Below are 27678 nucleotides of genomic sequence, written 5' to 3' on the forward strand. Positions count from 1 at the left end.
CGAGGCCCTCCTCTGTCTGAACAGCTCATTTACTACAAATGAAAGCAATTACTCTTAGCTGCGTGCTCGGCGGGCGGCTGCGCACCCGGGACGGCCTATTAGCGGGGGCGGGGGCGTCAGGTCGGGGGACTCAGGGTCCAGGAGACCTCCAAAGCGGGAATGTGCACGGTTCACAGCCCACCCTGACTCCCTGCTAGGGTGTCCCCTCGGCAACATCCCTGCCGCCTGTCACTCAACCCGGGCTTACACACCTCACCCGGTGGGGAACTCACTCTCACCACAGGTGGCTCGTCTCACAGCCGGACATCTGCGACTGAGGTCCACACGCGCCACTAGACAGCCTTCCTGACCTGTGAGCTCCGTTCTCCTGGCGTCTTCCTGGCTCTCCCGAACCACCTCTGCTCCTGAGTGAACAGACAGCTCTGGCCTGTCCACACCTTCAGCCCATCCATCACCCCCCCACTCCCTCCACGGGGTCAGCAAACACTGTCTAGACACACACCGGCGACGCGCAGGGTCAGGCACCGGCCTGGAGCACCTGGCCCAGGGGGAGCGACCAGAGGGCCAACATGGCCATTTCAGAAGGTCTCAGAGACCATACAAGGACGGGTGTGGCAGGGTCTCAGGGAGGCCCTTTGAGAGAAGACGGCGGGGCGCAGACGTCGGAACAGGGACCTGCAGGGGTAGGAACAAACGAGCCGAGGGAGACGCTGAGCGGCGGGCACTCCCGAGAGTCATTCCAGCTTCCAGGACGTTTTCTCCTCGGCTCCTGGTGGCTCTGGCTTGGCCTGCTCCTCTCTGCAAGGGAACAGGACGGTGGTGGATGTGGCTCGGGATCTCCGCAGCCATCTTTCGACCCGTCCCGACGGGCTTCCGCAAGCTCATCCCTTCCCGGACACGGTCCAGCCCGCCACCGCGGCCAGAGCGCTCCGCAGAAGCACCGCCGTCTTCGGGCCCAAGGAGCCAGGACCAGGTAAGAACCCCAGCGTCAGCTACTCCTCCGCGGGCCGGAGAGCCCTTCTCCCGACTCCCTCCCCCCCAGGCTTGGGGGAGGCCCAGCCTCCTGCCCACGTCCACCGAGAGCAGCTTCCGTGGGGTTTTCTTGAGCTCCTGGAGCCGACACCATTGCCCTGGTGCTTCCTACTCACAGCAAACCCGATAACACAGTCATCGAGAGGCTGAAATGCTCGTGTTACCGTTTTTTGTCGCCTGGTCCCCGGGGCCGACATTGGTAGAGACCCATTTGCGGGCCATGTTGCCCCACAGCTTGGGTGCCGGATGGGTGGGGGGCCCAGCGTCCTCGGCCTCCATCGCCGTCGGCCCAGATCAGAGTCCAGGCGCTTTGTGGACTGGAGTCCCCAGGGAGCCGCCTTCCTTCTCTCTCTTTCTCTCTCTCTCTCCCCCTCGTCCGTGTGTGTTATTTGGAAGCTGACTTCACAAAGTCACAGAGTGGACATGAGGGGGCCTGGAGGGACAGCAGCAAGGGACAGGGTCTCACGCAGCCAGTAGGACAACAGCTCCGTGTAACGATGATGAAACCAGGCACATTCCAGAAGCCAGCGGCGTCTTCTGGAATCCTGGGCCGAAGCTTGCATTTGTTGTACATAAACTCAGTTTTTACTGCCTTCACACAAATCATCTTTTTTTGGAACTGCTTAAAAAAAGGAAGGAAAAAAAAAAAAAACCGAGCAAGTGCATAGGAGATGAGGAAATTGAAGGAGCGTGACTAATACACAGGCACCAGGACTGAAGCGAGGAGGCAAACACTCGGGCAGCAGAAGGGCCTGGAAAAGCATCCTCTCCTCACACACGCCAAGTGTGCAGAGGCCACAGAAGGGGAGGCGCCGTGGGGGATCTGCGGGACGGGCTGTCCCCACACGAGGACACGGAGCCGGGAGCCACGGGGCGGGCCTCCTCGCCGGGCAGGTGTCCGGGTCCCGGTGGGAAAAGCGGCCCGGATGCTTCTTCAGCACCAACTGCACCGAATGCCCCGGGACGTCTTGCTGATGAATGGAGACGCTCCTCTCTACTGTCTCCCATTTTTCTGCCCGGAAGACCTTTGGGGCAGTGTTCTGCTGGTTTTATCATCATCATCAACAAGATTGTGCAAGATCCTGGACCCCGTGGAAGGCACTCGAGGTGGCAAAGAATTTAACTTTGCCCGAAGAGGCCTGGCCCTTGGCCTCGGCCACCAGGACGTGCGACCAGGCCCGTGAATGTCCTGCCCGATAAGAGGGTCTGTATTTTTCTGGGGGCCTTGGCCGCAGTCTAGCTGAGTGACAGACAGTGGAGGCTTTGGGTCACATGGCATCTGCTTGGCTTCCCAAGGCCCTGAGACTCAGGTCAGCCACGTGGGCAGTCAACTCGGTCTCTGCACATGCGGCGGTGAGAACCTTGCACCCGAAGATTCCAGTGAGCTTCCCTGGCCCTCACTGGGCCCTGCCACACAGCGTCACCAGGAATGCAAGCTGTTCCGACTCCATGGGGGCCGAGGGCTGGAAGTCTGTGTCCAGTTCCTCCCGGACCCCACTCTGTGTGTCTCTTCCCTTCACTGATTTTAATCTGTATCCATCCCTGTCATCAACCCTAGCTGGGAGCACGGGCTCTTCTGAGCTCTGTGAGTCCTAGCACATTACTGAACTTGAGGCTGGTCCCAGGAATCTGCAAATTTGAAGCTGGTGTCAGAGGTGGAGACGTCCCTGGACCCCCGAACACCAGAGTTGGTATCAGAGTGAGGGTACCCTTGGAGACAGCTGTCTCCGACATCGCCGAGGCATGCCATCAAGGCTTGCCCTTGGGGGGCTCGGGGGGGAGACAGTGGCCCGGGGAGGAGGGTGCAGGCTGTGTGTGGGTCCTGTCCCCTCCCTCCAGTCCTGCTGCTCTGACGCCTGGCCTCCCGGGGAAAGAAGGACACTCTCCCGCCTGCAGGAAGATGCTCGGGCCGGCACCCAGGACAGCGTCTCCGGAGCCACACGGCACGGTGATTCATGCCCCACACAGAATCTGTGTTTGAAAATGCTGAATGTCGAGAAGGAACAGCCCAAGTACGCAACACGACAGAAATAGGAGGCCACGGATAAAATGAGGCTTTTGTTTGCACAGAACTTTCTGCCAGAGACCCCAAAATACGGAGGTGGGGAGGCAGAGAAGGGTGGAGGCCGCTGCCTCTGCCCTGTCCCCGTGCCATCCAGAAAGGAAGCTCTGAGGGCCTCCCATGGAACCCAAGCCCTGGGAGCGGGGGGGCCCTGGGACCAGCGGCCAGGAGCCACTGCCCAGCACCCTAGGAGGCCAGGCCAGGGGCCCTCCAGGTCCGACGGTGCACCCCCACGTCTGACTTGAGTCCTTCCTTCCGCTCGCAGCACTTAAACACTTTCCTGCTAACTTCTGACCACACAGCGGGGATCGGCCAATATTCCCAGAAAGGCCCAGAGAGCACGTGTCGTGGGCTCTGCAGGCTTGGCTGGGGTCTTGGTCACAACCATTCAATTCTGTCTTTCAGAGCACAGAAGCAGTCACAGACAATACGCAAACGAGTGTACACGGCCACGTGCCGATAAAGCTTTATTTATAAAATCAGGCCGTCGTGGTATTTGCCCCTCGAACCACAGTTTGCTGACCCCTGACCTTGAGGACAGTTGGTAACCCCACAGCTCCCCTGAATCCTGTCTCCAGGGCCCGCTCCCTGGCTACGTCTGTGCTCTAACCCAGCCTCTCAGCCAGGTTGCCATCTCTGGGAACAGGGCAGCCAAATTCAGCAAATAAAAGTTCAGGATGCCCAGTCCCATTTGCATTTCAGAGAAACAAGGGCTTTCTTTTCTTTTTTTCTTTTTTTTCTTCTTTTTTTTTTCAGTATAAGAACATCCCATGCAAAAATTCGGACATACCTGCCACGAAGAAAGTATTTGCTGTTTGCCAGAAGTTAAATGATAACGGAGCACAAATGAAAACAACCGGGCATCCTGTATTTTGTCTGGCAGGCCTATCCCGGGGCCACAGGATTTGACACCTCCCATGGAGACCTCAAATTCCGGGCTCCCCCTCGGGAGCCTCCCCTCCCCTCGGTCATCCCGATAAAGCCTCGACTGGGGCAGGAGAGGCCAGAGTGCGGTTGGGGCGTCCACTCAGTCCCTGACGGCACGTGAGGCAGAGCAAGAACGCACACCCCAGTGGGTCCACTGCGAGGCCACGAGCCGCCGGCACGCCCGTCTCCAGGGACGGCTTCCAGCCCACAGTGCCGAGAGGTCTCGCGGACCCCCCACCGCACCCCAAATCTGGAACACAGAGTGCAGAGGGAGGGAAGGTGACGGGGAGAAAACCGGACGAGCGGGGCCACCTCATCAACTGATGCGTTTGTGCCCGTCACCTGCCGCTGTGTCACAAGAGACCGTGGACTCAACAGCTCAGAGCGGCACCCACTCATGAGCTCCCGGTCCGTGGGGCCGCACAGCACGGCACGGCCGGCCCTCTGCTCGGGGTCACAGCGCTCCCATCAGGGCACCGCTGGGCTCAGTCCTCTCCTGGGGACCCCAGGGAAGCCAACTCCAGTCCCCCCCAGCTTCGGGACGAGGCCCTCCGCCCTCCGAGACGCATCCCGTCCTTGCCGTGTTTGCCATCTCTGCCCTCACCCCTGCAGCTCTCCAGCTCTCTTTTGTCTCTGGGTTTAAGGGCACATGTGGTCACGGTGAGCCTCCTCGATAATCCGGGATAATCTCCCTATTTTCGGATTAACTGATTAGTGACCTTAATTACTTGGGCTTCCGCCCCTGTTGTGAGTCAGGGGACGGATTCAGGACACGGTGTCACCCTACAGCCAGCACACAGGAACCTGGGGTAGGACCACTCAGGGTTCACGACGCCCCCCACCCACCGCCTCACCCATGAGACAGGGACACAGTGAGCACTGGACAGGTGTGACCCCAGCCCTGGGAATGACTCTGCAGAGAGCCGGTGTTTGTGGTGGGGGACCCACCCCTCTGTTCTGGGCCCCAGCAATGGCTGCTCTGGGGCCTCTTGGGGAGTCTGTGCTGGACGTTCTGTCCCCAGACTCCTAGGCTGAGAGGTTTACCGTCATTCGGAAGCACAGAGCGGGATCCCCAATCCCGCTGCATCCCCATGGCACATGGGTGAGGCTGGCAGGAACAGCCCCCATCCGTGATGCACCCGAGACAAAAGATATCCGGCTGAGTGTGGCCCTTCGAGGCTCCTGGGGGCCAGACTGGTGCATTTCTGTTTGATACGCTTGCAGGTCCTTTACGCCCCGGTGATGGGGGTCTAAGAACCTCAGGGACGCCGGCAGCCATAAGGGAGGCCCGTGTGACCCCCAGAAGCTCCTTCAACCACCCCCCATCATCACTTGATTCACAAGCAGCCCAGAGACTCCCAGACCTTCTGCATCCAACCCCAGGGGACCCCGGGACAGAGGGTGAGGGGGCCTTGAGGACTTTACCAAAGACGGGAGAAGAGGGCTCACGAGAGCACTTGCTTCTGAACGTCTCCGCTCTTAACAGGCACCTGAGTGCAGGTGGGAGGTCCACACCACAGGTCCCCAGTTAGATCATTACAATGAAAGCAGGCTCCAACCAGCTTCCCTGTGAAAGTCTGTGTTCCATTCATTACATTTTCTCGTTACCCAGGGATTCAATTTTGCTCAGTTTCTGGATTTACAAAAGCAGGAAAAATAATGGGCCAATATCTTTTAGATTAGAAGCACAGCTAACGGGGTTTCCAAGTCACGGTGCCATCATCCTTTGAGGAACGGGGATGTGACAGGGCACAGACCAGGAGAGGTGCTCAGAAAGGGCGGCAGGACCCACGGGAGGGCCAGTCCCTTCACTCCCAGGGTGCGCTCAGGAGGGCAGACCATCCTGAACCCGGGGCCCCTACACCTGTTAGACGGGGGACCCAGGCTCCAGTGCTCTGGGCGGGTTTGCGGATAAAGCGGGAGGAGGCATGAACACTACGCAATACATCATAAATTCCTCCTCATGGTTAGGTGTTGTACCACTTTTCTTTTTTAAGATTGTATTTATTTATTTGTCAGAGAGACAGAGCCCACAGGCAGAGGAGCAGCGGCAGAGGGAGAAGCAGACCCCCCGCTGAGCAGGGAGCCCGACGAGGGACCCGAACCCAGGACCCTGGGATCACGACCCAAGCCGAAAGCAGATGCCCAACCGACTGAGCCACCCAGGCATCCCAGTGCTTTGCTACTTTTCTGAGAACCGTCATCGTAATGTCGCTACATTAGTATCATTAATATACTTTGGGCCTCAGTTTCTTCTACCATAGAAAGTGAGCAAAACCACCCAAGTCTCCTCACGGCTGTGAAGACAAGCGGAAACAATGCATGGGAAGTGTGATGCACACTTCGAAATGCCAGCAAGTGTTACTACTACCACCGTCTCCACCGAGAAGTACGGATGGCTCGAGTTCAGGGTGCTCTCAGACGGCTCGCGTGCTGGGACGTCCCTAGGAACTGCTTTCCAGAAACTTTAATCCCCAGTAAGGACTAAGTTTGTGGTCATTTTCTTTTCCCCCCTCCAAAAAGGGAGAGGACAAAAGAACATTCTGGAAAACCGTGTTCCAGTTCATCTGGGTTTGCTCCCGGTCTCACATGTCTTCCTGAACAGGGGGCCCAGTGGGTTCCTGGAACAGGAAACCACGGAGGGGTGAGGCTGGTGGGGAGACTCCACGGGGACCAGGTGCCGGAGGGAGGGGCAGAAGCTTCCCCAGAGCCGGCGGCAGGCGGCACGGCACCACGCTTCTGTGCCAGCAAGATGCTGCTCTCAATGAACAGCGACAGGCTCAGCACGCCGGGCCGTCACCGGAGAAGCTGCAAGTTCACGGCACGTGGCTGGGTCACAGAGGTCCCACGCTCCTGCGGGGTCTGGGCTGGTATCTGGCTAAAGGGATAAACGTCGGCTCAGGTGGTTTTCAGTCGACCATACAACTCAGCTTTGAGGTCCAGGAAGAGGGGAAAGCAGAAGTCACCAAGAATAAGATTCATCCCAGGGGCAATTGCTTTAATCCATTCCCAAAATGGCTCATAATCCCTCTTTAGTGTAGAGCTTATAAAAAGTGCTGCTTCTCACCCGAGCCTCCTCCCTGGGGATGTGTTAGGAGTAAAGACAGAACAGCTGCTCCTCGCCCAGCGCTCCAGCGCCCGGCCCACAGGCAAAGCAGAGGCCTGTCTGCTCGGTGACGGGGCGGGGGGCTGGGCTGGCTGTCACCGAGCAGACACTGCACCGGCACGCGCCAGGCCCCGGGCTGTGCTTTTCCTGCAGTCCCATCCCCCCAGCCCTGGGCGGGGTGACACCTCCACTCCCCATCCTTCGGATGAGGATGAGGAAGCCAGGCTGGGAGGGAGCAGGGGAGCCTCCCAAGGCCACGCGCACGCGGAGCAGCTGTGGACAGAGCCGGTGCTGGAGGCACGAGCATGGAGGCAGGCACCGCACAGCACCCACATGCACCCACGTTCACGGCAGCCGAAAGGTGGACCAACCCAAATGTCCACCGTGGACACGTCGGAAACGAAGTGCGGTCTGCGCTGGGAGGGCACAGTGCTCGGCCGCTCAGAGGAAAGGGACATACCTCACGGTGTGGTGAAGCTCAAAGCCACCCGCGTGCGGATGGAAGCCGGGCACAGAAGGTCCGTGCAGCGAGCCTCCACTCGCAGGGCTGTCCGGAATGGGTAGATCGAGACACAGAAAGCAGACTGCACAGTGGGGAACGACAGCAAACAGATACCAGCCTCCCTGTAGAAAGAGGAAAGTGTTCTGGAAGGAGCAAGTGCTGACGACTACACCACAAGGCCGTATATGCACGAACCGCCACTGACGGGTACACTTCAAAACAGTTAATTTTATGTTACGCGAATTACACCTCAATGAAAAAAAATAAATAAACGGAATAATTGGCTGAGTCTGGATCCCTCCTGCTGGCTGATTCTGAGTCCCTCCTGCTGACTGAGTCTGGGCCCCTCCTGCTGGCTGAGCCTGAGTCTCTCCTGCTGGCTGAGTCTGAGTCCCCCCTGCTGGCTGAGTCTGAATCCCTCCTGCTGGCTGAGTCTGAATCCCTCCTGCTTGCCGAGTCTGAGTCCCTTCTGTTAGCCGAGTCTAAGTCTCCCCTGCTGGCTGAGTCTTTCCCTCCTGTTGGCTGAGTCTGAGTCCCTCCTGCTGGCTGAGTCTGGGTCCCTCCTGCTAGCCGAGTCTGAGTCCCTCCTGCTGGCTGAGTCTGAGTCCCTCCTGCTGGCTGAGTCTGAGTCCCTCCTGCTGGCTGAGTCTGGGCCCCTCCTATTGGCTGAGTCTGAGTCTCTCCTGTTGGCTGAGTCTGAGTCCCTCCTGCTGGCTGAGTCTGAGTCCCTCCTGCTGGCTGAGTCTGAGTCCCTCCTGCTGGCTGAGTCTGGGCCCGTCCTATTGGCTGAGTCTGAGTCTCTCCTTTTGGCTGAGTCTGAGTCCCTCCTGCTGGCTGAGTCTGAGTCCCTCCTGCTGGCTGAGTCTTGGTCCCTCCTGCTGGCTGAGTCTGGGCCCCTCCTGTTGGCTGAATCTGAGTCCCTCCCGCTGGCTGAGTCTGGGCCCCTCCTGCTGGCTGAGTCTGGGTCCCTCCTGCTGGCTGAGTCTGGGCCCCTCCTGCTGGCTGAGTCTGGGTCCCTCCTGTTGGCTGAGTCTGAGTCCCTCCTGCTGGCTGAGTCTGAGTCCCTCCTGTTAGCCGAGTCTAAGTCCCCCCTGCTGGCTGAGTCTGGGCCCCTCCTGCTGGCTGAGTCTGGGTCCCTCCTGCTGGCTGAGTCTGGGTCCCTCCTGTTGGCTCCCCCCCATCAATCTGAGTCCCTATGAAACCTAAATATGCCCATGGCCATTGATATGAACTCTACCTGCTGTGACTCAGTAGGACTCTGGAATTCCTACACAAGACAGGGTCTCAGATTGATAGGAGGGCCTGGGGGAGATTATGGGGGATATGAAGCCCTCCTCCCCATTGACTCTCAGAGATGCCCTGGACTTTTTCTGTCACTGAGAAATAAGTGAGGGATAATAAAGTGCAGAGCCCAGCCAGTGAAGGCTGTGCCCCAGGGACATCAGCCCTGGACACAGCCCATCTCCCAGGTGGGGGCACCCAGTGCCAGGGGACACACACCACGTGCAGAACAGGAAGGGTGTGCCCGTGCTCCCCAGGTGTCCCCACCCAGGACAGTAGCAGGACAGCAGGCCGCCTGGGGGTCTGGTCAGGCTCCTCTCAGAGTCCTTGGGTGCCCCTCTGCTGACCTTTCATGGCCTTAGAAACACTGCTGAACCCTGCAATGCCTCAGTTTACCTATCTGTGAAATAAGGCTAATGACATTTTCTGACCTTGGAGGGACATCAAGAGATTTTGTTAATCAAGGTTCTGAACTACTTGGCAGCTGATGGATGAACAGGGCACAGATTTATTCGTAGGTGATTTTCGAGTCCACTGATGCCCCACACATGCCCTGCCCCAGTCACTCCACAACACAGACGTGGACACACACACCTGCACACATGCACACACCACACACCCCACAACACATGTGCACACATGCACATATACACCCAGATGTGGACTCAGACACACTGACACAGACACCTCCACACACACACTGATACACATACATGCCCCACAATACACAGACACACATACACAGACACAAAGGCACCTTCACACATACTCCACACACACAAATACCCCACAGCACGCACTGACTCATACACACACCTGCACACACTACACACACACACACATGCCTGCATGTATGTACTCTCCCACACACGTGTGCACACACATCTGCATTGTGTACTCCACACACACACAGGTGCACACAGGTGCACACGCACACACACATGTACACACTCTCCCACACACATGTGCACACACATGCCTGTGTGCACATACTCTCCCACAAACACAGGTGCACACCACACACAGGTGCACACACACGCACACATGTGCACACACACATGCACACACAGCTCTCTTCCTAAGCTACTTTAGGTTTTCTACCACACATGTTTAGAACCAGAGGTGAGAGAGGAAGCTGCCACCCTGATCACATTACTTGGATAGGAAACAAACGCCCCCCAGAGCCTCCCCTGATCTACTCGAAACTTCCACACTGACTTGATGGTGTTGTTAGATCACCCTGCGTCTCGGGGTCCTTTCTCCACATGCAAACGTACATCCTAAGGGTGGGCAGGATGAGCTGGGCATACCCCAAGTGGGTGATGGGTTTCTCCAAGGGGAGGGGCAGGAGAGGTCTCTAAGGGTGGAAAAAATGCAGGAAAAGGGACAGAAAGAGGAGTGGGTGGTTGGAGGGAGTTGTGCGCTGTCCCTGTGTGGTCTCCAGTCAGCACTTTTCCTAAGAGTAATTTCGAGTGAGGACTGGCCGAAGATTGCCGGGCAGCCACCTCTCTGACTGAGGGATGTGGCCAGGTTGTCTGCCTGGCCTGAGTCCCTCACCACCTGGGGTCTCCTGGGGCCTTCGCAGGGGCTGGCACAGGACCCCACTGACTGGCCAGGGCAGCAGGCTCTGCCGGGGCGGGAGGGGCTCCTGCCAGTCGGCCGGCACCCCCGCCTCTCACTGGTCACTCTCCTCCCCACCTCACTCCCCAGGGTCTCCCTCCTTTCCACCCGAACATAGCAGGGTACTGGAGCAGCGCTCCCCCGGGCCTCCTCAGGCTCCCAGCCTGTGGACCGGAGCCCGAGGCCCGGGCTTAGCATTTAAGGTCCCCACACTCTAGCCGGCCGGCCTGTCCAGGCTCCTCCCTCTGGTGCTCCACATGCACCACCCTCCTCAGCTCTGTAACACCTGCAGACCCACCCAAACGCACCTGCTCCGCCCACACCTCACACCTGGCTTCCCTGCGGAGCCAGGAGGCGGGAAGCCTTCAGCAGGTCACATAGCTGCTTGGGGCCTCCGCATCCCTGGGATGCACACGAACCAAAGGCACTCACTAAACAGCAGCCACCCTGCTGCCTCTGCCTGGATGCACCCTCCTTCTTGGGCACACCTAGCTTCCCTCCACTCGGCCTTCCTGATGGGGTCGAGTGTCACTTCCTCCAGGAAGACTTCCTGCTTACTCCAGCACACTTGCTGCATGCTTCTTCCCCTCGGCTCCTGAAATCTCATTTGCACCTCTGCCCCCACGCCCCTTAAAAGATCCTGCAGGGCCAGGGGGGGGCCCTCCCATCTTCACGCCCCGCACAGCCGCTGCGCGCAGGAACGTGCCATCTTTGTCTGCTCGATGGAGGCATCAGAAACGACCCTTCATCAGCCCCACCAGGTGCAGAGCCAGCCTCGACTGCAATCCTGGGCAGCCCCTGGGGGGCTGGCGCTGGGAAACCACAGCCCTGACCCCCCCCCCCCTCATCGCCCTAGACAGGAGAACCTGAGGGACAGATGCCATCGGAGCAACCTTGGGGTTCCAGGTTTCCGAGCATCAGGCTTCTGTCAAGTGAATCAGATTCGCCTGGAAAATGCTGAGGGAAGAAGGAACCTGGATGTGTGGGAGCTGAGAGACCTCTGGGGTAGTAACGGGCAGTAAATTGGCCCAGTGCGGAGCTTTAACCTCGAGCCCGCAAAGGCCCCCCGCCAACCTGTGGGGTGTAAAACCACAGCACGGGGAGGGGGGGACCCAGGCGCCTAATGGGGCCACTCCATCAACATTTTCTGCGATTTTGAAATGCGGTGTCATAAAAATAAACATGCTTACTCTTGTCTTGCATAATTGGCTCCCTAAAGAATCCTTGCATTCTGAAAGCCACCGTGTCCCTCGGCAGGAAGTGCAGCTTTTTTCAGCATCTGGGCTCAGTCCTGCATTTTTCCGTGCGGAACAGGGGATGAGGGGAGTGAGAGAAAGCGGACTCCTGGGTGGGCTCTTTCCCTCCTTATTAGTACGCAGTCCTCGGCAGGTATCGGAACAGGGTTCTCGGCGGGTCTGGAGGCTGAGGCCTTTGTCACAGGGTTGGCCTTGGGGTTTTGGGAGGTTCGTGGCAATATGGGAGAGAGAACGATCCCTGCCTGGTAACCCGTTTTAGGAAAAGGCTGTTTTAAAAAATAGTAGTTACAGGTCAATGAACCTTTCAGGCGTCCCTGGGCAATTTCTTCACCTTTGCCTAATACGGCTTTTTGCAACAATTTGGGAGATGGAATCCAGAGCGGGAGGTTTATTTCTGGTCACAGGTCTAGGAGGGCAGGGACAGGACTCTCGCGAAAGGTGAGCTACATGATTTAGACGCCCTGACGGAAGCACAGTGAGCCAAGTGGGGTGTCACCAGAGGCTTTCTAGGAATAAAGAAGTGGGTGTGGACCTGAGCTGCTCCCCCCACCCAAATCGCCCTTACGTCCCTGGGCCTTCCTTGACCTGTATGAGGACAGTGTTCCCAGCCCACCCCAGCAGGAGAGGACAGTCTGGAGGTCCCGCGCCCAACCGTGGGGCAGAGCCGATGGGCTGCACTCCTTCCTCCGTGGCTACCCAGCTGGTCCCCAGGCAGGCCTGGCCGCGGGGGCCCTGGCCCCCCAAGCACTTGGGCAGACCTCTGTGGCCGGCTGGGCCCTCCACAAGCATCACCTTTCCTACTAGACTCAGGGCACGTGAAGGTCAGGACGTGCCATTTCCAGCTCTGTATCCTGACCCCACACTGAGCCAGGCAGAAAGGATGCTGGCCCTCCATACTGGGCTCCAGTCCCCCGCCCTGACGCCTGTCGGGGCCTGGTGGACGTCACCCTCCTTAAATACACCCAACACCCCTGCATTGTCTTCTAGAGCAGGGGTGTTGGGTGTAACGCCGAGATGCCAGAGCCCCTCGGCCTGGGTGGGAGTCCCAGCTCTGCCGTTCCCTTGCTGTGTGACTCGGACAAATCACTCAACCTCTCTGAGCCTCCTCAGGGTGCAGGATACCATTCAACGCCGCCGTCGGGGCAGTGTCACAGGGATAAGCACGGTGCGTCAAGCGCTGGAGCGTGCTGGCACGCTGTGATCACAGGCGCCTCCGTGAAGCTCTTCCGCCCATGGCCACTCCCCAGCCCCGTCCTCCGTCCTCCCAGGCGGGGGGCAGCTTGCGGACACCCCGATCCCAGCACAGACAAGACAAACGGTCGAGGCCGCTTCTTCTCTCTAAGCCTCAGGAGAGCTCAGAACCCTCCTCAACACGGGGCTTGGGAAGGAACCACCCATCCGCTCACCAGCCTCAGGTCTGGAAGCCCCTGCTCTCGACACCAGCTGTTAAGTTGGCACCTGGGAGCCAAGACCCTCCAGGGCCGGCCCGGCCACGATTCCTGTCCCTGCGCTGGGGACCCGCCCGGGAGGGCTGCCAGGAGCCCACCCTCCTCCTGCCCCAGCCTGAAACGCAGGCTCGGGGATAACCAGCAAGTGTGCTGTCTCCCCCATAGTGGTAAATACTCGCTCCACTTTTTTTTCCTTTTAGCAAATCAGGTTCTTCAAAACTCCCGGCTCCCCTGGAACTAGCCCCACCCCAGCACCTGCGTGGGGCATCCTCCGTCCGGTTACCCGCTCCCCCCAGGGACGCTTCCTGTGAGCACGTCCTATGCTCATGGACTTGGCACGGACTCTCTCATCTAAAAAGACACCCTAAAGACCTCGGCTACAAGGCACCCCGTGAGGGTGGGTTTCCCGGCACCACTGGCCACTGGAAGGAAGCCCACGGTCGGAGATACGCACAGTGGCCTCCCTCTAGCTCCGTGGGCCACGCCGCCCTCGAGCAGTTGGGAGAGGCTCAGGGGCCGGGGGAGGGTCTGCAGGACCACCTGCCAGGCCCCTCCGCTAGGGTCCCCGGCCCTGCACGGCCCTCCTCCTGTCCGGGGACTGCGCCCAGGGCTGCCCAGAGCCCCTCTAACGGGTCCAACGTCCCCCCTGCTCACAGCACCTCTACACCGAGACAGAACAGAAAGCTTCACACTCCTCCTCATCTCACCATGACGCAGCGCCACGGCGAGACGCCACTGGCACTCAGTAAACGTTTATCAAATGAAAAATGAACAAACAGACCACAGCCCGTGTGTCGCCAGCTCTTCCTTGAGAGTGAAGAGAAGGGGCAAATCCCAAACCAGAGGCGGAGTCCTGGGCCCTGCCCCGAGCACCCCCGCCGACCTCGTCACAAGAAGGGCTTCTCCGAGCCCCTCAGAGTCTTTCCGTCTGCGGCGACCAAGGACACCGGGCGGCAGGTGCACTGCATGCACAAACAGCGACGTCGAAAGGAGCCAAGCGCCCTCTGGCCAGCGAGGGGCCCAACCGCCTGTCCGTCCACCAGCGCAGGGCCCCTCAGAAACAATGCGGAAAGTGAGACAGACCTCAAGGATGTGAGGCCACCTGAAGAAAGCCACCCAGACCGCCGGCACGTGGTGTGGTCCTGGCTTCAGGGAGGGCCTGGAACCAGCAGATCTACGGAGACAAGAGTCCCATCGGCGGCTGCGTGAGTCTTGGGGCGGAAATGGGCTTAACTGTACACGCCACTGGGGATCCTCGCAGGCGCGACAAAAGCATTCGTACACATGCCACTTTTGCTGAAAATCACTAGATCTTACACTTTAAATGGGTGAATGTCAGGGAACATAAATCATCCTCCAGTAAGTAAGCACGCACGCACACGTGTGCACACACACGCGTGTGCCCGCTGCCACCGACCCTTCAGCCCCGACGTCGGACGCGCGAACCCGCCGCGTCGCCGTGCTCATTCATTAACTTTGGCGGCGTCATCTCACAAGTGTTCTCAAGAGGGGCCCTGTGGATTTGGTGACACACTTATTTTTGATTATTAAGTAGCCTGAGTAACAGTATCTGTGTCACAGACATGTTTTATCCCTTCGTGACATTTCATCAATTCTTTGCTACAAAGTAATCTCTGCTTGAGACCAGGAAACGTCCACCGAAAACTCTGGTTGCCAGAAGGACCTGCGACTCCAGCACGAGGTGGACACAAGGACTAGACCCTCAAAGTGCTGGCCTGACGTCACAGCCGATGGGTCCTCAAAGTGCTGGCCTGACGTCACAGCCGATGGGTCCTCAAAGTGCCGGCCTGATGTCACAGCCGATGGTCCTCCTAATGTCACAGCTGGTGGGTCCTCCTAGTTTTGTGCCTTTTCCTTGTTTGTTTGTTTGTTTGTTTTTCCCAAAAGGGCAGCGTGTAGCTTAACCACAGGAGTGAGGAGGAGATTTCATATAAAACACAGGAGCCACAAGGGCAGTGGGAAGAGCACGAATGGGCCTGGGAGTCCACGAACCCTGGGTCCACATCTCAGCTGTCCACTACCGCCTATGTGACCTTGGGAAAATCACTTAGCCTCTCTGAGCTTCAGTTTCCTCCTTCGTAAAATCAGAGCTACAACAGCCGCTCCACGGGCTCATCATGAGGGTCCTGAGGCCGGACTGGGAGGAGGCACAGTGGCTGGGTCACCTAGCACAAAGTTCTGGGGTACGAGAGCTTCGACAGGGTCGGGAACTACTGTGGCCCGGCACCTCCCAGCCGGACCTGCAGGGACGGAAAGACAGAATCAGCAGGTCTAGTCCATGGGGTCTCAGGAGCTCACAGCCGACTGCAAGGCAGAGCTTCCCACTGCAGTAACCAGCTCCGTCCAACAAGCATCTACAGAGGGCGCACACGCGCACATACACACGCGTGTGCACACACACGTCCACGCACACACGTGTGCAGACACAGCACCCTGCAGTTCTTCTGTCGTAAGGACCAAAAGGAAGTGAAGGCAGGAGAGCCACAAACCAACGCTCTAGACCTTCACGAACTCGAGGCTCGTGTCTTCCTGATCTAGAAACGAGAAGCCAACTGTTCCTGCATCTGACTTAAAATCCTCAGAGCACGGTCTTGAAGCTACCCTATGTGCCGGGGGAGGAAAGTGGGACTGTCCCCAAAAAGGCTGCTCTATTTTCAGAGCTGACCTGATTTATAGAAGGATCTGGACAGCTCTTCTTATCCAATAATTAGGCGCCAGGTCATTCATTACTGTCACTGGTGGTGGGTCTGGCAACATTAGCAACACCAAACGCTCACAGGCTGCTGTATCTCGCATTCGAAAAAAAAGTGGCAGAACCACAACAGAGCAAATTCTGTAAAGCCACATTTTTACCCCCTACCCCCTCCCACAGTGCCTGACTGTCATTAAATCCCAGTACACAGTGCCTTCAAGTTACACACACACACCCCCAAACAATCAGACGCTAACCTTTGGCAGATACGTAGAGAATACTCATTTTTTAATTAAATTTTTATTTTAAGTTAATTGTAGATTCGCAAGCCCCGTAATGGGTAACACAGAGCGATCCTGCACCACTAACCTGGACCCCTCAGCAGTAACATCTTAGGAAACTGGGGTACGAAGATATAGCGGGACATCGGCACCAATCCCTTCACCGTGAAGATCCCCTGTGCAGCCCTGATGCACCCACACTGTCTCCCCTGACAACGACCACCCTGTTCGTTTCTCTTGTTTTACCCTGAGGCACATCAGGGAGCCGTCCTATACCGCACAAACTTCTAGACCGTCTTTTCTACTTAGCGTCGTTCTCCGGGTACTCATCCAGGTTTCTGGGTGTCCCAACGGTCCTCTCACTGCTACCGCTGAGCACCACTCCACAGTGTGAAGGAAGCACTCACCCACTGTAGGGCATCTGGGTTCTTTTCAACTTGAGACGAGGACACATAAAGCTGCTACAACACGGGTGTGTGCAGATGTTGGGTGAACATGTCTGCATGGCTCTAGCCTCAATGCCCAGGAGTGAGAAGCTCCCCTACATGGTCCCACTTCCCACGTGACCGGCAGCATAGGAGGGACCAGGTTCTCCACATCCTTGCCAGCACTTGGCGCTGTCAGTTTTGTTTATTTTAGCCGCTTACTGTCGTAGACGAGTGGTGCTATTTGTGGGTTTAACCTGCATTTCTCAAACGAGTAACGATGCTGAACATCCTTCCATGTGCTTTCTGACTACCTGACCGCCCTCTCTGGGGAAACGTCCCTTCATGGCTTTCACCTATTTCTAATTGGGTTACGTTTTGAGAGGTGTTGGTTTTTTGGATGCCGGCCCTCTGTCACTATGCAGTTTGCAAATATTCTTTCCTAGTCTTTAGTGTTTTTTTACCCTCTTGGATGAGTCTTTCACAGAGAAAATTATAAATTCTTGATGACGTCCAATCTATCAGATTTCTTCCTTTTATGGATCATGATTTGGTGGCAAGTCAAAGAGCGCTCTGCCTAGTCGCACAACTTGAATACCTTCTACTTAGTTTTTTTTTTCTCTCTCTCTCTCTTTCCTGAGAGCTTTCTAGTTTTACATTTTACATTTAATCATGGGACCAATTTTGAACTAATTTGGTATTTGGTATTAGGTATGAGACTTAACATTGAGGTTCTTGTTTGTTTGCTGTTGGCTGAGAATGTCCCATTGTTCCAGCACAATTTGTTGAAAATGCTATCTTCCCTCCACTGGATTAGCACCTTTATCCAAAATGAGCTGGGCATATTTGTAGAAATCTGTGGATTCTCGGCTCTGTTTCATTAATCTATCTATCCCTCCATCAACGTGACACCGTCTCAATAGGACAGCTACATAATACGTTTGATCATCGGACTGACTCCTCTCGTTTTATTATCATTTTATAATTTTACCAAGACTGTTTTTGTATTTCTAGTCCCTTTGCTTGCCTATATGCATTTTAGAATAACCTTACCTATGCAAGCAAATATTTTACTGGGATGTTGATAAGAATTGTGTTAAACGTCCACATCACTTTGAGAAGCGACTCCTCCCTTGGGTCTCCCGTCCATGAACATGGTATGACTTTCCATCACACAGACCTTCTTTCGTCTCCTCCACCAGTACCACGTACCTCCAAGCACGCAAGTCAGCAGCATAACATGATTTGTTAGGTTTACACTGAAATATTTCATTTTGGGGGTGATTGTAAAAGGCACTGCACTTTTTATTTCAGTGTCTATGTGTTCATTACTAACAGATGGAGACAGAATTCGTTTTTACACATTTATCTTGTCTCCTCCAACCTCCCTGAGCTCATTCATTAGTTCTAGAAGTTTGGTTGTTTTTTTTTTTTTTTTAACAGATTACATGAGATTTTCTATGTAGGCCATCACATCATCTGCAAACAGGGACAGTTCTATTTCTTCCTTTCTGGATGTCTTTTATTGCATTTGTCACCCCAGCTAGGACCTCCAGCACACACTGAGTAAGAGTAGTCAGAGCAGACATCCCTGGTTTGTTCCTGATCTCAGCGGGAACTGCTTCCAGTTCTCAGCATTAAGCGTGAACATAGTTGTAGGTTTTTGGACCTGTCCTTTATCGAGCTGAAGAAGTACTCCTCTGTTCCAGTTTTCCTGGTGGTCCTTCTCGTGGACAGGTGCTGATCTTATCAAATACAGAGGATTCTACGATATCTCTTCTTTAGCCTTTCATCTGATAGATTGCTGTGATTGATTCTCAAATATTGAACCATCCCTGCATCCATGGCGTAAACCCCACTCGGCCATGGTATATGCTTCTTTTTATATATTGCTGAATTTTGTGTGCTAATATTTTGTTAAGTTCTCATTTTCTGTTGGTCGGCAGCCAAGCTCGGATGCGGCGCTCTCCATCCTTTCTCACTCAGACTCTCACTCCAATGAACACAGCAAGTTTCCTTCTGCAGAGGAGTTTTGTTTTAAAGACTGTTCTCCTTACCTAGACTTGGAGCTCCTAATATAGGTGCTTTGATGTCCACAGGTCCCCAAAGTGCCCAGCACACATGGGTACACACTCACAGTCACGTGCCCACACACTTATGCCTGGAACAACGTTCCTAAATGTCTCCCTAGGAATTAGATCTTGGCAATTCACATCTCTCCTACTCCCATGAGGCCCAGGGTGGCACAGACCCTTGGCATCACGTTGGTGGTAACTGCTGAGTGCAAGGAAGAGGACAGAGACCCCACATTCAGGTCAGGTCTGGTGCATGTATGCTGGCTCTGGGACACCCTGAGGCAGAACCCTAAAACCGTCCCTCTAGGAGGTCAGCTCTCCCTTCTGGAAGGTGACCTGGCTTCTTGTTCTTCCATGTGCTGGTCTTACCCTTCCACTGAATGTCCCCCTGACCTCTGACACCTGTGCTGTAAGTGAGCAGGCTCTGTCACTCCCTCCTCAAGTCCCCCAAAGTGCTTCATGACAGCCCAGTCTGGGAACTACTCCAGCAGGTGTGAAGAAACTTGGCCTTGGCCTGAACCAATGGCGTGAGACTGTTGGCCTGAAGGAGGCGGCCGCGGCCCTGGCTCAATGTTCTGTCTCTGGCACTGGCATGACCAGGCACAGATCTGGCACCCAGCAAATGTCAAATGTCCACTGTTGAATGAGGAGGAGCGCTGGACTGCCTGGCCCTTCTGGGAGCTCACAGTAACCAGAACGGTGCCAAGCCTGACATCGGCTGGGAAGAGGGGCGGCAGGCTTGAAAACGCTTACTTTTCTCACTTCTGTGTTTCCTCAGGAAAGTGTCCAATATGACAACCAGCAGCCCCATGAGGCTTCTGAGCACCCCAAATGTGGCCCATATAATATTTCTATTGGCCACTGCTGGTCTCCTCCCCGATAACAGCATTTTTATCCCCGCACATATTCCCCCTCCACTACTGCACGGCGGGGTCTCCCAGGGCAGAAACCCACTCATTTCTGGGTTTCTGAACAACATCCGCTCACAGTCACCCACCCCCAGGCATGCAAGAACTGAGCAGGGAGTCCACCGTGTGGATAAAAGATCAAATGAGTAAACTTAGAGGTCAGAGCGTCCTCTCCACGTAACAGACGTTTGAAGTGGACACGTGCGGTTAACCAGAGGCCCCAACCTGTACCCGACACCCCGTGACTTTCTTCCTTCATAACTGCAGGCCTGCGTCTTTTGACCCCGTTCACCCCTTTTGCCCACCCCACCCCCCATCGCAGCAACCACCAGCCTGCTGCCTGTTCTGCATACTTGGAAGTCGATGGGAGAGCAGATCTTAAAAGTTTTTATCACAAGAAAAAAAAAATCCTGTAACTGTGTGAAGGGGTAGACGCGAGCTAGGCATTACCGTGGCGACCATCTCGCCGACTGTTACGTTGCACGCCGGAAACTGATGTAACGCTGTGTGTCCACTACAGCCCCACGTGTAGGAAAAGCAAACGTGTTCCCTCTGAGTACCATGCAAATTCTGAGCTCCCATTTGGGGCAGGAGCGAAGGTGGCAGAGGTGTGGACGTGTTGCTGCCTGTCCTGTCCTCGACATCTACCCGCCTGCCCCCCCCCCCCCCGTGCACTCCCGGACTGACCAGAACCTTCTCTTGCAAATGAACTGTCTCTGTCTCGAGCTAACCTCTTCCTGGTCCCGGGTAGGTGTAGGAACTGTCCCAGTCCCCAAGAAAGCCAAAGGGAAGGGGGAACTCAGTCCAATGGTTGGCATTTGGCTTCAAGCCGCCCTCACCCCACTTCTCCTCGTCCTCCCTTCCTGGTACCTTCCCTCAATCCCACACCTGTGCCACCTGCCTTCACATTCTCTTCCCTTTGAGACCCATTCTTCCTCCCAAGCACTTAAAATTCAGGTGCTTTCCCTCCTGCTGAACTGATTCTTTTTCCTGAACACATCTGCATTCCAGTCAGGACTAAATCTCACAGCAAAGGAAAGACTCTCTAATGGTGAAAACGTGAACACCATTAAGGGAGGTGGAAGAAGCGTTCTGTCCATCTGGGCCAGGAGAGGGCCTGAACACGAGGTGGGCCCCGGCAGGGAGTTCCTTGCCCAAGCCTCGGTGTGGAGTTAAGGACGAGTGACCACAGGGCAAGACTGATGGAGCCAGGGCAGTGTGCCAGGCAGAAAGCACATCTGCTCCTGCACACACCTCTCCCGAGCAGGGACGGTACCACACTCTCTTCTCAAGGGCTAAGGAAGAATCAGACTCCGTCCCTGCCCTCTCGGGCCCACAGTCCAGAGACCAGTGTTCCTGCTCAGCGTCGGACAGGAAGCCTGAACACAGGTTTCCAGTGGACACACCCCCCGGGTCTCCACCGCCAGCTACCAGGTCCTGAGGTCACCCGCTCCAGAAGGCCCTGCGGTCATGCACGGGGAGGGCCGGCAGCAGCCACACGGCCCAGGCAACCACCCACACGGGCTGGAAACGGTGGGAGAGGGCAGAACGGCAGGAGGCCCTGCCATGCCAGCCCTCCTTGGCTGGCCACCCAAGGGAGAGTGCGACAAGTGGCAGGCGTCCCAGTGAGTGGACAGAACGAGCACAGGGAAGGGCAGGCTGGGAAGGCGGACGCACAGATGGGCCCAGCACGGCTGCCACCAATCTGCTCTCGGGGAGAGGGAAGCAAATGAAGAAATAAAGTGACCACCCTTCTGCAGAGTGCTGGCAGGAGCTGGAAACGCAAACATGAGCCCCAGCCCCTCCCCTGCCATCCCCAGGTCCCCCTGGTCCAGCAGCAAGACCCTGGCCTCTGCCAACACGCGACCCCAGCATGCTGCCCCTGCTCTGGGCTCTCTTTCAGCCCCGTGGGACAGCCTCATAATGATGAAGACTCCCTACCCCCCAGGAATGTTGGGTTTCTGGCTTCTCACTGTCCCCGGGGCCCTTGCACAGCTCAGCCGGCCACTTCTCTGCACCTGCCAGGCGTCCCAATTATTAACTCAGCCTCCCCAGATGCTGCTGGGGGTAGTTAGGCAGCTGCCCCCCCACCCCAGCAGCGGCGGGGCCTGAAGCCCGCACCCTCTTCCAGAAGGGGCATTGGAGACCTGGCATTGAAGAAGAAACCCACCGTTTCTCCTTGACTGCTGGAGGGAGGGGGCAGGAGCAGCCAGGCCTCCCCAGGCAGCCAGATCTGCTCCAGCCCTGACATGGACAGAGAACTCAGGGAACTGGGAGCGCCCCCCACACCAAGGCCCCTGATATGGGCACGCCGCAGCCTCTGACTTTCTATTAACTGAGAGTTAATCTGAGTTACGTAACTGCCACTCCCCACTCGGCGGCCTTATGACTCATCGACTCCTTTGAGTTCCTGGAAGGGGTCTTAGAGAGTCAGTGGGCCCCAAGGCTTGTCGGCTCCAGCTCCAGCAAGCCCCGGCTCCTGCCTCCCCCTTGTGTCTGACTGGCATCGGGCTGGAGAAACCCTCTCGAGCCAGACTTCAAACATGGAAATCTAGATCAAGGATATATTTGGCTTTCCAAGCTAATCTTTACATCAATTTGGTCTCTACTGACTTGTAGCCCTTTGAAGAAAACTTGGCAACCGCCCATATGGAAAGGCGATGACTCTTACGTAACCCCAGACAGGAGCCCCTGGGCTCTGGAAGGTGCGGCAGCCCTGGGTGGGTGGGGCCTGCTGTTTACCCACACCACCGTGGCCTGGGGAGCGGCTTCTATCCACATGACCAGGCAGTGGAGTTTGCTCGAAAGAAGCCCCGGGAAGTGAAGGCGTCAGGACGCAGGCCAGCCCACCTGTGCCAGAACATCTTGCTGGCACCCAGGCCAGTAGGCTGGGGGTCAGTGAGGCCAGGCTGGGCGACCACCACTGCCACGAACACCTGAACGATCCCAGAGAAGAGGACGCAGGTCGCAGTGGGGACACGGCTCTTCCCTTTCCGGAAGCCCGGAGCCAGATGCCTCGGGGAGGCCTGGAACTGTCTCCGCTTGTGAGCTGGCTTGCCCTGCTCCCTACTTACCGCCCTCTTGGATGCACAGAAGAAAAGCAAGCAGGTGATGACGATAAATCAACAAAAGGGACGGGCCAGGAGGAGCCCGCCAGCCCCTTCTCCACTTGGACTGTGGTTCCCCTGGGTGGGCGTGGCAGGAGGGGAGGGGGACGTGCCCCAGTGCTGGGAAGATCTGAGCTGCCTCCCCGAATGGCCATTCGTTCCAGCATCACTGTCCCCAATGAGCATCCCAGCCGCTGACACGCGATGGATTCCGGCTGCAATCAATTTGGTAGCAGCAGCTGGAAATGGGCACGAGCCAGGTTTCACCAGGAGGGCGATGTCTGTGGACAGAGCGTCTGACTCCGTCCGTCCTCTTGAAGCCTCCACACGGCCCCAGCTGCTGGACCTCAGAGGCGGGGATGGTGGCAGCCCACCCGCTGGGTCTGGGTGGTGAGGCCCAAACACAATACCGCGTGCTTGGCCAGAGCTCGGGGGACTGCGAAACACCCCGTGGAGAAAGAGAGTCACATGACTTTGTTACACACCCACCCCCGAGCGGACACACACACACCCGGGGCCTCGGTGGGTGGGAGAACAGGCAGAGCGGCCCTCAGGAGCCCGGGCTGGGAAGCAGCCGGGGCGCTGGCTGGCCGTGGCACGCCGGAGGACTCCTAGCAAACGCCTCGCACGCTCCCAGCCCTGACGGAGCTGCGGTGCTGTGGGCTGCAGGCTCCGAGGCCACTTGAACGCAAGGCAGCCAGACTGAGCTGCGTGCTGAGTAAGCACCCCTGCGAGCTGGGCCCGGTGCTCGTTCATGTCTGAGCTCTAGAGCAGCTGGTCCAGAGACCGGGCTGCCTTCGAGAGATACCTTTATCCATGCTTGGGGCTTTGATACAACTCCCACCAAAAAGGCATGAAAACAGCTCCGTGAGACGGAAATCTGTTTCTGCCTCGTGAGAAGAAAAGGCTCCATGCACAGCTCCTGTCACACGCAGCATGAAAAAACCCAGCCCGGACCTTGTCTCGGGAGCCCGAGCAGAGGACTTGTCACTCAGGCAACGCTCCCAGCTGCCTTCCACGGACCTGGGCTCCGCGTTCTGCATCTGCCTGAGAAACCAGGTTCGAAGCCGGGGAACAGGAGGTGCGGGGCTCACCCTGAGAGCTACAGAGTGGCTTGTAAGCAAAGCTGATGGGCTTTCTCCAAGGAAGAAGTGCATTTCCAGGGTTGGGCAAGCAGTCCTGGCTCTGTCACCGTTACCCTTGGCTGGGGTGAGGGGGAACAGCACAGACCCTCCTGGCAAGACACCTCTGCTGGCCAGGGGATGGCCCTCACAGACATGACAGAGCTCTCTCCTGTCAGCCTCCTAGACAGGTGACAGCTCGTCCTTAGAGGCACACTTACAGAAAATCTCTTGTGCTAACACTGAAGAGAAAGAAAAAAAAAAAAAAAAACTAAAGGTCAAACTTCAAAATCACCAACAGAACTATTTCCTACAGCAAAATCCCAAGGAGCTCTCACTGGGGGATGCTTTAGAGAACTGTTCCCGTGAATTCTGAACGAACAGAGGTTTCCTTCCATGGTATTTACTCTTCTCTTCCCCTTATCAAAATGTACTAATCTTTCAATCTAGCAACTTAGTAATAAAAACAAAAGAAAAACCCACAGAACTTGCCAGCAGTCAGTCAGAAATCGGGCAGCCCGAAAGGAGCTCAGAAAGAAGCATCTGGGAGCCAAAGGTGCACCCAGAGCCAGGGCGGGGACCCTCAGATCTTTCCCGAGGCCCTCTAGGGCTGGCCGAGCCATGAGAGGCAGATGGCAGGACGCCGGGAGGGGTCGCCCAGCGAGGCGGCCCTAGTTCCATTTAGTCTGTGTCCCAGAACGGGAGCCTAAACCTTATCTAGTCCAAGCACACGGTATCGATTCAGGCCATACCCAACAGATCCGCTCCACCATTAACCTTGTAAAGCCCACGCTGGCCAACAAGATCCAGCCACCAGGAGAAGGAACGCCACTTTCCAGAAAAAGGCTGATAATAACATTTGACAATTTTCACACGATGTTTTAAACAGTCTTTCCCCCCGGGATGGGGGACTGTCTCATAAATCAAAGGTTGCTAGAGAACGCGTGGTGCCTCCGTCCGTTTCCGATTTCTCAAAATCAGGATGCGCACTTGAGTCTCCACCGCTCACTCCCCCCAGCTCCGATGGGGCGGCGGTGGGGGCGGCGCAGGCAGCCGCTCCAGCACCTCACGGCCCTTTCCTCCCCAGCACGGGAGCGCAGTGCATCCCAGTGGACAAACTTGAGAACCGCACCGCTTTCTCCGCCTCCGCCTATGTCCTCCTTGCTTTCGCTTGCAACCCGGGACCCCAAAACGCACCAGCTCCGCGAAGCCCCCCACTTCCCCCCCTCCCCCGCTCCCGGCAGGCCGGCGACGGTCTGCAGGCAGCCTGCCCCGCCGAGGGGACAGCTATGCACGGCTGGGCTTTAAGCCGCCCCTGGCACGGATTGAAAGCCCGAGCTCCCCAGCAAGCGGGCAAAGTTTGCCGGGAAGGGTCTTGCTGTGTCCCCAGCCGCGAGTTCCGGGCTCGACCCCCTGGTTCCAGCTGGCCCTGGAGTCTGGACTCAGACAAGCCCCGGGGCGCTCCGGCGGGTGTCTGCGTGTGTGGGTGGGTGGGGGGTGCCCGCCCGAGCTCCCCCAGAGCCCCAGCGTCTCCCGCCCCAGCTGCCCGCCAGCTGTGCGCGCCGGTCGGGCCCGGAGGTCACCGGCAAACAGCTGGATGGGCAGCTGGGAGCCCGGGAGGCCCCTGCTCAGCCCTGGGGCCCCGAGGAAGGGGAAGGGAGGGCGGAGTGGCTGTTGGATTTTGGTTCCCTCCAACTCCGCCTTCCAAGCTCTCGCCGGGAGCCGGGAGCCGGGAGCCGGGGGAGCTCTAGCTTTCCCCGGCAGCCCCGGCCTCCGCCCTGGGTCCACGGCCCGCCGGGCCCCGGGGAGAAGGCGCGCCGGGGCGGCAGGCCAGGACACTGCGCTGCTGGCGCCGGGAGCCGCGGACTCGCCGGGCCAGCCCCGCCGCACGGGGACCTGAGGCGGGTGCCCCTGGCCGGACCCAGATGCGCGCAGCCCGGGAGAGCCGGCCGCTCCCTGCGGAGCCGCGGAGCTCCGAGCTCCGGACTGGCACCCCGACCGAGCTCCCGGGGCCCCTCCTGGCAGCTAGCGGGGAGCGGGGAGGGGTCCCTTTATTTGCAACGTTGAGGAGAGCGCCGCTCCAGCCCAGCCCGGCACCCACGCACCCACGCACCCACACGCACCCCGGCGCTGGCCGGATCGCTCACCTGAGTCCTAAAAGCTGTTGAATCCACATGGTCACGTTTCGGGGAGCGGAGCCTCAGACCTTGCTCGCCCCGGCCATCTGCGCGGCGCCCGCGCCCGCTCGCTTCCGTCCCGCGGCGCCGGTCTCCGGCTCTCGGTCCGCCGCCGCCCGCCGCCCGCCGGCCGCGGGGCGCAGAGCGAGTCAGAGCACGGCCGCGCGGGGCTCCATGCCGGCCGGCGCGCCGCCGCCGTTGGGGCGCATGGCTCAGGCGGGGCGGCCCGCGGGGGCGCACATCCTCCGGCCGGGGCGCGGGGCTCGCCGCCCCTCCGGGGGCGAGCGGGCGAAGGCGGCAGCGAGGCGGGGGCGCCCACGGCCGGCCCGGGAGGGGCGCGCTCCGGCGCTGCGGCCGCGCGGTCAGAGTCGGAGGAGACGCGGCTTCTCCCTCCGGGGCGGTGGGGAGGGAGGCCGGGCGGCGCCGCCGCGCACGGTGCGTGTCTCGTGGCGCGGCTCTCGCCTCCGGTCCGAGCCCCGCGCCGAGGGGGCGGCGCGGTCCGGGGGTGCGGGCGGCGGCGACGCGGAAGGACGCGGGTCGCCTCCGCGCGCCGCCAGGTCAGGGGGCTCTGCCGGGGGTGCGCCGCCGGCCGGCACCGCTCAAGTTGGCCGGGGGCTCCGTCTGAGCGCTCGCTCTGCAGACGGCCGCGGCGCCGGAGGCCGGCAGGAGGCGGGCGCGGGAGGCGCGCGGGGCGAGGGCGCCGTGGAGCGCGGGGCGTGGGGACGCGCGGCGGCGGCGCCGCGCCGAGGAGGCGCGCGGGGATCCCGGGGCCCCGCCGCCCGCGCCCACCGCGCCCGCCGCAGAGCCGCCCGCGCCGCTCGGCCGCCTCCCTCCGCGCGTCTGCCTCTCAGCGCGCTCGCCCCCGCCTCCCCGAGCGGGTCCCAACTCCGCCCGCCGGGCCCGGCTCACGTCACCCGCCTTCCCCGCCCCTCGAACTGGAGCCCGAGCCCCCTGCCCGGCGCCGGCGGCCGCTCTCTGCCCCGCCTCACCGCGCGGGGCTGTGCGCGGCCCCGGCGACACATCAGGCGGGGTCCCCGGCCGCCCTTTCCCCATCCCCGGCCTCGTCCCAGTCCCCACCTTGGGAAAGGCTCGGGAGAGGCCGCGGGCTCGGATTGGACCGCCCGGCGCCGGCGGATGGTGTTGCCACGGTAACCGGATGGCCTGCGAAGCAGTTTGAGGTTCCGACCCATTTACGGGTGCGCCCGGCGGACCTGGAGAGCTAATTTGGGGAGGGGGCGTTCCCGAGGGAGCACTGGCGGTGGGGGGCGCCTGGAGCGAGAGGCTGCGCAGAAAGTTTCCTCCAGGCGGAGCTGCACCAGAGGCGCCTCCGGAGTCGGGGGATGCAGGAGGGTCTGCGACTAGGGGCCCCTCTCTTCCCGCCTCCTCGGCCCCGCCTTGGGCCCTGGCGGAAGACGTCCCTGCGTTCCAGGTCAGAGCTCAGCACTTTCTGCCCCCGCCCAGGCCGGACCTGAATGTCCAGGCTCCCGCAACCTCTGGGGCTGAGCGTCAGGCAGCAGCCGCTGCTCGGCCAGGCCCTCGCTCCCGAGGTGTCGTGGAGAGTTCTCGGCCTCCCAGACCCCGTCGCAGCGAGTAACCCGGCGCCGTTCCCATCCCGGTACTTCCCCTTGCCTTCCCGG

At 58.5% G+C, this 27678-nt stretch overlaps 1 protein-coding gene across 1 annotated transcript in view; it reads right to left on the bottom strand.

The window, feature by feature from the left end:
• AJAP1 (adherens junctions associated protein 1) overlaps positions 1 to 26040 on the bottom strand; it is a gene marked incomplete at both ends in the record, with an annotated part of 105240 nt that extends 79200 nt beyond the window's left edge. Inside the window, one exon of the mRNA XM_080800704.1 lies at positions 26012 to 26040. Within this exon, the coding sequence (XP_080656830.1) occupies positions 26012 to 26040 (29 nt within the window). The remainder of the gene's footprint in view (positions 1 to 26011) is intronic.
• Between the last annotated feature and the right edge of the window lie 1638 nt (positions 26041 to 27678).

This window comes from Martes martes (genome assembly GCF_963455335.1).
Source record: "Martes martes genome assembly, chromosome: 4".
In the NCBI taxonomy this organism is placed as follows: domain Eukaryota; kingdom Metazoa; phylum Chordata; class Mammalia; order Carnivora; family Mustelidae; genus Martes; species Martes martes.